Genomic DNA, 10191 nt, shown 5'->3' with positions numbered 1-10191 from the left:
GAAACAAAATACTAGCGATTAGTCCAAGAGTGCAGGAACACGAAAAAATGAGATGGAAACATCATCATACTGGAAACTTCTCGGCGAAAAACATCTACAATTTCTTAATAGATCAAGTTCAAGATAACAATACCCCAGCGAGTTTTCCGTGGGATAAAATACGGAAAATTCAGGTGATCCCAAGAATCAAATTATTCATATGGAAATTAATTCAGAAAGCTCTCCCTACTTCGGCAAAACTTGGAGCCCACAACAAAGAGATTAGTCTTGTCTGCCAGCTGTGCGATGCCCAAATTCATGAAACGGACAACCACCTATTCAGATCTTTCCCGTTCGCCAGAGCTATTTGGTTTGGTTTTTCACTTGACGGGATTATTTCAATAGGAGCTACCGACACTATGGATAACTGGGTTAGAGGGTGGATATCTGTACACGATACAATTAATCTAGTGGAAAAGACAGCCACCATTCTTTGGTTCATTTGGAAATACAGATGCTCGGTAGTTTTTGAGAAGATATCACCAAACCCAATTGATCTGATCAATCATATAAAAAGATTCCTACTATCTACTCCATCAAAAGATTTTCAACAAGGAACTAATCTCAAAAAGGTGATGCCTACAAAATACAAATGGTCCGACTTAAACTCCGATTGAATAATATTCAGAGATGCTTCCTTTAAAGAAGAAGATATGTCTATGGGTTATGCTTTTGTTCTATATTCCGTTGACCATGAGTCCTTCATGCACATGTTGGCGGGCTCGGAAAAGAAATCTTCAGCTCTACATGCGGAATCAATAGCCTTGTTAAAGGCGGTCAATTGGCTGAAAGAAAATTTATTGTCAAGCATTTCAATAGTCTCGGATTGAAAAATACTAGTTGATAATATTAATATGATGAGCAGTAGCATGTCTTGGTCCGCCGAAAATACTTTACAGGAAATCAAGGTAATTCTGCAAGAACTTCCTCAAGCGCAGGTAAAATTTATATAAAGGAAATATAACACAACATCAGATTACTTAGCTAAAGATGCGAGGATAAAAAACCTTTAGCAAATGTCCTCCAAATTACAACAAAGGGTTCCAAAATCTAGCATTCTCTCTAATATTTTTAACACAGAGGAAATCAGAAATCTTATGCATTATATTTGCTAGTTAATAAAATTACCTCTTCTATCAAAAAGAAAAAAAAAAAGATATTTTCTGATATACTTACAACTTTGTTTTCGCCAAAAGAAAAAAAAATTAAAAAAAAATCTGTATGGTCGAAGTCTGTGTGAACACAATTTAGAGCGCGTAAAAGAAAGAAATGAATTAGGTTTGCTGATTTGTTTGTAAACACTCACCCATTGAAACTTAAAGCCATTATTTGAATGCTGAAACAAACTCAATAAACAACATTAATGCATCATTCACAACCACTCTTACATCATCAAACCACACAAAACCCCAATAAATGAAGTAACTAAAGAAGTTCGGAAAAAATAATGATCATACATGTACAAGACAGACAAATAACAATCAAGTTTACATATTTACGAAAAATTGATTTAGCAACGGGTTTGTATGGTCGAGAGCGTTATGATGATGAGAAGGATCACTAAGGCGACTAATGAGAGAACAAGGGAAGCTGCGATATGTCGACAAAATTTGTCATAGATGTTGCAAATTTTAAACCATCCTATATGAGAATTTCCTTTTAATCCGATATACGCTACACCACCAGCAGTCCCAGTAGCTGAAGCCAGAATTCCGAACGCCAACTACACCAAATAAAAGAAAAATGAGTTTCATCATCTTAAAAACTACCTACTAAACTTACTTTGCTAATTGGAAATTAAGAGTTAATGAAAGAACACGTACCACGTCCGCCAATACTGTTTGGATCAAGAACTTGTTTGTAGCGCATTTCTTACGGCAGACTAGTGTGTTTAGCATGGAAGAAACACTGTATCCACAAACACCCCAAAGAGCGGATACGAAAAATCTGCAAAATGATTTCAAGAAAAATTTATACAAAATTGGTTAAAAAGATCAAAATCAACATTTTCTGGGTGAAAAAGACTTGTACATTTTGATACTGTTTAAATGGACAAAAATTAAAAAGATACCGTTCAAATGGACAAAAATATAAAAATAGCCGAGATGTAACCAGTTTCATCCTACCCATTTTCAAATATTTTTTCTTATTTTTAATTTATATGAGGATGCATCCAGTTTCATCCTTGTTATTTTTTAAGTTTAAGCCGCGATGAATCCAGTTTCATCCTTGCTATTTTTTTTGTCCATTTCACCCATACTAATTTTTACTTGTCCATTTGAATCATGTTTTAAATTTTTTTGGACAAATGACCCATTTTCCGAAAAATCTGCAAAATGATTTCAAGAAAAATTTATGTGTGTGTAAAAAGTTACACAAAATTGATTAAAAAGACCAAAATCAACAATTCCTGGGTGAAAAGGACATTTAGATTTTGATATTGTTTAAATGGATAAAAATGTAAAAATAGCAAGGATGTTAACGGTTTCATCCTACCCATTTTCAAATATTTTTTTTATTTTTAATTTACATCAGAATGCATCCAGTTTCATCCTTGCTGTTTTTTTGGTGTCCATTTCACCCATACTAATTTTTAGTCGTACATTTGAACCATGTTTCAAAAATATTTGGACAAATGATCCATTTTCCGAAAAAGTTACAGTTGTTCTAGAGCAACTATAATAATCTCTATGCTAAACTGAAATACAAGTACTATCGTGAAACAACTTACATGAAGGCTGGAGAATAGTTCCATTTGGCAGGTCGAAGTTCCCGTGTTCTTGTCAGTATCGATATAACGTATTCAGTTTGCTTAGCAGTAATCATGAGGATAACGGAAGTAAGCGTTAACGCAAAGAGTAATCCCCTAAGGATTATACCTAGCAAGAAATATTTCGAAGTTTTAGCACTGGTCGTGGCTGTGCCATATGATCGAGATTCGGTTTCCATTGGCTCGGTGATTTCTTTTTTCTCGGTAACTTCTGCCATCAAGATAGAATCCTTACTTTTAACAGGAGCTTAATTAAGCAAAGTTTATATGAGAAGAGATCTGGTTCTGAAAGTTTTGGATGAGTACTAAAGATTGGTTAAGTGAGAGATGTTCTTTATAGAGTGAGAAATCGAGACAATTAAAGATAAAGATTTGGGTCAAATGGAAAGGCACACACGCATCCTGAAACTATATTAAAACATGATGAAGGTCCTGGTTGCGTGTTCGGGGACTGGACTTTATTTTCAGCATTCAAACCTAACAAATTGTATTTGTTTAAGTGATAAATATCGGATTTGGCTTTACTTTGAATGGTGTTTAGGTAGAGGAAAACTAAACTAACATTGGGTTCTTGCAATCTTTTTGCATACGTCCACTTGAAACCGTGTTGGTGTTATAGATTTCAAAAAATACATGGGAGGCTGTTGGCTTACTGACCAATCTATTGTACAGTTACTTAGTTTATCTTGATATTCTGCAGCCTATCAGGAAGGAAGACAGTTTTTTTTTTTTTTTTTTTTTTTTTTTTGAAAAGATGAGATTTATTAATCAAATAATAGAGTACAAAAGATTTAAAATCTCATTTTTATCAAAAACATTAGAAATAACAATGAATTTTGAAACTTTTTGTTGCATATTGGAAGACATGTGCCTAAGATGCTTTGACCGAGCTACCTTGGCTATGTAATCCGCTGCATAATTGTATTTCGTGTTTATATATTTTACATGGGCTTGTGGGAGAGTTTCAAGAATGACCATAGTTTCCTGAATGGTGTTGTCCGCGCTCCAAGGAGAATCTTTGCAAATCTTGTTGATCGAATCTTCTAAAACTTTGCAGTCTGTTGCTATCGAAACACTGGATAAGATGTTTTTGCTTAACCAGGTTGAGGCTTTTAACAAAACTTTTGCTTCTGCATGGAATGTCGAGGAGGCCCACTCCGAATCCGCTGCAATATGCATGGAAAACAATTTTCTCACATTTCACATTTGTAAATAAAAATATTTTCTTCATAAAACTGTAAGTTGGAGCAAGTTCTAGGGGAAATCTTATCTTAATTAGCAGCCAACTCGTGATTTCAACCAGAAAAAGATATGTCATCATGTTAAATACTATTTAATTATAATCGAGATGATTTTAAAAAAATCAATCAAGACTGTGACCTCGCCTGCTGAGAAAAAAAAACTTCACTTTCGCATAAATCTCTATGAAAATGTGGGGAGTCCACAATATCATATCGATCATCTAGTAAAACTTGACCAATACATGGACTTTGACGTAGCCGTCATTGCTCGTTTTAAGCTATGAGAATTGCTCCGAGATTTGTAAGTAAGGCTTAGTCCAATGGGCTAGATATTTAGATGTTAGATTGGCCATCCACGTCAGTCTGGGTAACCTCCTAAGTCATATGGTATTGCTAATCTAACAGCGAAACGCTGAATAAAACAGCGCTAAACGTCGGATGGTTCGGCCATACATAATTTTATTTTTTAAAAAACTAATCATTATCTTTCCCTCCACCTTTTTTCTTTTTCTCTCCAATTTTTTCCTCTCTCTTTTTTTTCCATCCTCCATCACGTTCTCCCTCTTTTTTCCCCTCTCTTCCTCTTTTTCTTCTCTCTCCATCACATTCTCTCTCAAAAATTAGTAAAATATATAGAGCGCCGAATGGTTCGGCGTTTATGTCACTTTTTGAGCGCTGAACTGTTCAGCGTTTCAATCTCGCTGATAGTTGGACTGCGAACACTTGTTAGGTGAGAGAACTATCAACCATCATTGTTAACTTTTTTCCAACACTTTTTTCTTGATTTGCAACATTTTTTGGCCAATCTAGCACTCCAATCTATCCCATAGGGATTAGCCTAAAACTGAGTGTCCTGTTGGTTGTTTCCCTTGCATTCTTTTCCTCAAAAAAAAGAAGTGGTGCAGAGCCTCATCTCAGCTGCCATATGCAAAACTCATTACACAAAATGACTGCGTCTAATTTTGATTATTTTATCGTATTTTTTTGAGGTCTGATTACGAAATTGTCCTCAGATTATGTATAATTTTGACAAAGAATAAGGGTAATCTTAGTACAACGTTATTTCCAAGAGAGGACTGTTCACTGATAGCAGAGTTACAAAGTAACGTGGAAAGAAATACGACAGGTAGTGGTCCTAATTCCTAACCATTAATCATCAAGACTGTAATGCTGCTAATGCTCTACCAAATAAGGAAAGATTTTCTACAGAAAATATTCCCAACAGTTTCTGTTAATCAGATCAACACCCACTCACCGCCATGATTCTGTTACAGTAGATATTAAAATCAACGACAAACCCCAAATATAATTTGTTTCTAGTTTCTCTTCTCTATTTCAATTAGTTATTCAGCACAATGAAAACACCTGAAACTAATGGATAAAAGAAGAGAAGAAGAAGAAGACACAAAGGAATTGTTTAAGAACATCATGGAAGGTTACAGTGACAAGGTTATACCATTTTTGTCTGATTTAATTACTGACAACAACGACAAAAACATCACTGACGGAAATGCTAGTGCCGATCAGATGGTGGAAACTTGTTTTTCAATCAAGAAGAAAGGAAGTACTAAAAGAGTAAAAGCAGAAGTTTCCCATCAATCGTTAGTACCAATGGAGATTATTCAGAAAAAAAGTAGGAGAGATTTGATCCAACCACATTTATCTGAGAAAGAAAGAAGAATTAAAATGGCTGAAAAATACTCTGTTCTTCGATCTCTGCTTGCTAATCTAAAATATAAGGTGAAAAAATTCATCTCAATTATGCAAATTCCTTGTATGGGTTTCTCTATTTGCTTGTTTAACATTCTGGGTCACTCTTAGTTTTCTGAACTTCCTTTTCATTTGATCTGATTTGACATTTTTTTCGATTCTTTTTTTCAGAGATCACAAACTGTGATAATAGAAGAAGCGGTAAAATGCATAAAGAATCTTGAAGAAGAATTTGAAAAATTAGAAGAATCAAAGAAGAAGAAGAGGAAAGAATTATCTAAAACAACAAATTCATTCAGAAACTCAATTGTTGATGTAACAGTTTCAGGTCAGGCAGCTTTTTTTGGGATACAAGTAGAAATTAACAACAGTGCTGAAGAACCATTTTTATTCTCAAGGGTGATGAAAGTGTTTGAATATTACGAAACAGAGATACTAACAACAACAATCACTACAAGAAATGAGTTGAAGATGAAGATCATAAGATTAAGTGTGAGTGTTTTGATTAATGAAGCCGGAGGGGGAAGTATTGAGGAAATTAAAAAGGGTATTAATAGATTATTTGTATAAAGTTAATTACTAGTATTAATCATGAATCAGGTTCTCTCTTTTAGTTGCTCTAATATAACTTGACTGTGTAAAACAAAGGTATCTCTAGATAAATTCAATTTAATGGTTATTGTTTTGCCTAAACTGGACCTTCTCCCGGCTTACTCTCCTCTTCTTCTCCACCTGATTAAATGCTTCTCTCAATTCTCCGAGTCCGATTCTTCACCTTCACTATCTGATCCACAGAATGCTTCACCGTCTGCACCACAGTATACTGGGTGTCCTGCGCAGTAGTAGTTTCTAGTCTCGGGTTTCTCAAAACATCTCCAGTCAGCAACCCGATAAGGATCTGCCATCTCTTTCCGTATGGAACCCCAGTTGATATCATAATCATTCTCATAATACTTCACATCTGCAATGTCACACCTGTCTTTTATGAAATCGAGCTTGTCTATGGGAATTGAGTTGATTTGAACCAGATCACGCGCGAAGTCCTGCAAAACAATAGTCATATCTATTTCCGTAGGTTTAGACAACTCCGGTTTAAGCCTCAGATGAACAACCATTATCTCATGTACGTCGACCACAATGAAAGGTTCATCTACAAGCCCAACTAGCGTAGAAAAAGTCAGGCCAAAGACGCTGGTGCCTTGGAGGGACGATTTCCTTGAAATTCATCCGCATTACAAACCTCAGCTTCATTAAATGGAAAATAATTGACTTTAGGTACGCCTCTCCATTTTTCTCGAACATTGTGGATAAAATTCTTTAAATTTTCATTAATCTTATATGAATCATTATAAGATCTCTTCTGTCCCACACGGGTCTGTACCAAACGGAATTGTATATTCTGTCTCTTTTCTGTCCCCACCTTGATGCAGTCATGAAAACGGAAGTGTAAGAGAGGTAACATCTTCTCGTCTCCAACACAAAATAAAACTTTCTGTACATCTGCGTAAAAGAAAGTAAAACAGAAATTGGGACTGACATAGTAGAACCCGTTTGCATGGACTTCAAGGGTGCCAATACTGGACTTTCCAACTCGTTTTCCTATCTTGGGAAAGATTTTGAGGCCAGCTAAAGTTATAACATTGGCCTCTTTCTCCCACAGCAGTGTTTTGGTGTTTGATATTTCATGTTTAAGCTCATCCTCAGTCGTCCACGAATATACACTTACCAGTTCTTCTTCTTCTGATACTTCATTATTCTCTCAGACTGATTCCCCCACCGAAATCTATGTTCCTGTCTTCTTTGCATATTCAAACTGAGTCTTGCCTGAGTAAGCATGCGCGCAACTTCCCGTACAGACGTGCGAATATCCTCCTGCACTTCCTCCTCGGTACGTTTACGGCCTGTATCCCTTTGTTCGGCTATCTTTCTGGCCATTTCAAAACATTCGGTTCCATATGAGCATTTATGTTGTAATTCCATTGAAAAGTGACGTCAAGCTATATCTGCGTCTGGAAACAGAAGAGACAGACAAGAGTTAGTAATAAAACCACAGGAACTTTAAAAGAAGCAGAAAATAATGAATCTCCGAAGATGAGGGCATCAACAGGGTATGCAAGTTGATTCGACAATTAAGTCCTCAACGACTAACCATGATATAGTGTGGATTACTAGGCCACTTTTTAGATTCATCATGAGTTGTAAACATGTAAGGACACAATGTCTGAACAACGACAACACTTGAACATGATTAAGGAAAAGAAGCAAACAATAATGCAAAAAGTCTGTGTAAATTCTGGGATTAGTTACTTGCACTGAAACATACTCCATATAAAGCTAACAGGTACAACAACAAAACCTAAGAGAACCACATAATAAGAAAATCAACACAGAAACACAGGTGTAATCTCAGCCTGTTAGCACCTTGAGCCAAAAACATTTATATCTCTATAAGAGCAAAGTATAAGGCAAAATTCATAAACATTTATATCAATCACTACCGGTATATGGATTATGAGCTGAAAATGAAGCTATAAGAGCATATATAGATCGATATACAAGTACACATGTGTAATATAAGAGATCGTTCTGATGATTCGAACAACAATTCAAAACCCTAGAACACAAAATTATGCAGAAATATGAGGGAAAAGTTAAGGTAACAGACATAATTGGAATTTCATGAATCAAAATCACTTGCAGGATTCATATGGTACATACCTTAATCAAAAGAGAAAATCTGATTTTATGTGTCTCGTCTCTCTGCCAACACAAGGCTACAACTGTTCTCGACAAAAATTATATATGTGCGTTCAGTTTTTGATGGGCTTTCGATACATGGACTTTCTAAGTTCTAAGCCTAATGTCAACCGAAAGAAATAACTATTTTTTGGGCACTATCTTTTTTTTTTTTGGTGGGGGACTACTATGTGATAAGAATATCACCCTGTAGTTATAAGGGGTGTCCTAAAGTGTGGAAATGATTAACTTATCCTTAACCTAATTTAATTTAAAATCAACCTAATAACCACCTATATATACAACCACCACCTCCTCCCACCACCACCGTCGCCCACCACCACCGACCATCACTTACCACCTCCGACTAGCACCACCACCTCTATATATAGCTTAATTTAAATCATTAACAAAGATATTCTCACAAACCCATTACTTGTCACTCGTTTTTGGTTGAAAAAATGTGAAGTAATCTGAATTGAAAATGGAAGTTGCAGAGAGAAGTTCGGTAAGAAATTATGTGAAAAAGTTCGTCGAACTAGCCGAACTCAACTTTAATGGAGGCTTTTTCTTTTTTTCAGAGAAAAATTCGGTTACGTGCCAAAAAATGTCCCAGCTGAACTTTTAGTTCGGCTTTGTCGCAAAAAAATCGATTTTGTCACAAAAAGTTCAGTTATGTCACAAAAAAGTTCAGTTTGCGAATAACTCATTTCACAACACCACCAATGCCTCTAGAATTTTCTTATCTACTATAATTATAGCGCCAACTGCAGTTCAGCTAAAAACCAACAGCACATCCAATACTCAGTCATCACCTCAAGTACACACCAGTGCCTTCACTTCCTGTAACTTCCAATCATCACCTACAATGCTCAGATCAACCAACTCAAGCTCTAGTGTCAATAGCAGTATCAACTCCGCATTGCAATCCAGACCTGCAATTCTCCATAATTTCAGCTACAACCTCATACATTCATTCTATCTCAGGTCCATCTTCTCTGCGTCATAACCTGTAGCTTCATACATAGCAACCCCCTGCAATACAATTATCCCAAGCCAACACCACAAGTAACATTGCCAAATCTTCACTGCTTTCCAATTCACCTGCACAGAACTATATCCATACATTCATCATAGTATTTAGAGCCTTACAAGACTGCAATACCAGACCACCATCAGAGAACATGAGCTTCAATGCCAACAACCACCAATTTCTTCTCCACCAACCACTAAATCTTTTTAGATTCTTCTATAGCTTTTGCAACTCGATCAACACTACACAGACTTGAATCTCTGCTCATATTATTGAATCTGACTTCACCCTTTCTAGTTCTACCTTCCTAACTCATTTCAACAACATCAATTCAAACCCTAATCTCCAATTTCACCAGAGACCCATGAATTTCTGCTCAACTCAGATCCAAAATCCAAACTATAAATCAGAAGCATACCCATCGCATAATAGCACCACAAGCATCTCAAAATCAACTCGAATCACTTATTTGTTCTACCAAATCTTCGATTTACTTAAACCCATTAGTTAGTTCTCATAAATTCGTTCCCTTGAGTTTCAACCATCTCTCTAATCTCAACAGCAGCCAGTTCTCTTCTTCTCTCGATCAACATCACAACCTCACCAGATTCTCTTCAGTCTCCCAATTCTCCCCTGAATTTCGTCTCATTGTTTCTCGGACT

The 10191-nt window shown here is 36.0% G+C and overlaps 2 protein-coding genes and 1 long non-coding RNA gene across 3 annotated transcripts; 1 reads left to right on the top strand and 2 right to left on the bottom strand.

Annotated features, from left to right (window-relative positions):
- Positions 1-1348: 1348 nt before the first annotated feature.
- On the bottom strand, positions 1349-3193 carry LOC113361661 (CASP-like protein 1D1). The gene is made up of 3 exons (XM_026604832.1): positions 2771-3193; positions 1863-1986; positions 1349-1762 (listed from the first exon to the last, which is right to left on the bottom strand). Exons 1-3 carry the CDS (start codon positions 3025-3027, stop codon positions 1550-1552), a joined length of 594 nt encoding a protein of 197 aa, XP_026460617.1. The 5' UTR covers positions 3028-3193; the 3' UTR covers positions 1349-1549.
- Positions 3194-5218: 2025 nt separating this feature from the next.
- On the top strand, positions 5219-6344 carry LOC113357459. The gene is made up of 2 exons (XM_026600860.1): positions 5219-5790; positions 5932-6344. Exons 1-2 carry the CDS (start codon positions 5425-5427, stop codon positions 6328-6330), a joined length of 765 nt encoding a protein of 254 aa, XP_026456645.1. The 5' UTR covers positions 5219-5424; the 3' UTR covers positions 6331-6344.
- Positions 6345-7229: 885 nt separating this feature from the next.
- On the bottom strand, positions 7230-8796 carry LOC113357460. The gene is made up of 2 exons (XR_003363640.1): positions 8479-8796; positions 7230-7769 (listed from the first exon to the last, which is right to left on the bottom strand). It is a non-coding gene; the product is annotated as an uncharacterized LOC113357460 (long non-coding RNA).
- Between the last annotated feature and the right edge of the window lie 1395 nt (positions 8797-10191).

The sequence above is a fragment of the Papaver somniferum genome, chromosome 3, assembly GCF_003573695.1.
Source record: "Papaver somniferum cultivar HN1 chromosome 3, ASM357369v1, whole genome shotgun sequence".
Classification (NCBI taxonomy): Eukaryota; Viridiplantae; Streptophyta; class Magnoliopsida; order Ranunculales; family Papaveraceae; genus Papaver; species Papaver somniferum.
Note: the sequence above shows the minus strand (reverse complement) of the source record. Positions and strands in the feature narration are given on the sequence as shown.

What these genes read in the sequence shown, in the direction of transcription:
- LOC113361661 (XM_026604832.1), bottom strand. Translation starts at nt 3,027, where the DNA reads ATGGCAGAAGTTACCGAGAAAAAAGAAATCACCGAGCCAATGGAAACC. An exon ending in AACTATTCTCCAGCCTTCAT is followed by an intron (nt 1,987 to 2,770) that starts GTAAGTTGTTTC and finishes ATCATTTTGCAG; the next exon opens with ATTTTTCGTATCCGCTCTTT. An exon ending in AAACAGTATTGGCGGACGTG is followed by an intron (nt 1,763 to 1,862) that starts GTACGTGTTCTT and finishes TATTTGGTGTAG; the next exon opens with TTGGCGTTCGGAATTCTGGC.
- LOC113357459 (XM_026600860.1), top strand. Translation starts at nt 5,425, where the DNA reads ATGGATAAAAGAAGAGAAGAAGAAGAAGACACAAAGGAATTGTTTAAG. An exon ending in TTGCTAATCTAAAATATAAG is followed by an intron (nt 5,791 to 5,931) that starts GTGAAAAAATTC and finishes TCTTTTTTTCAG; the next exon opens with AGATCACAAACTGTGATAAT.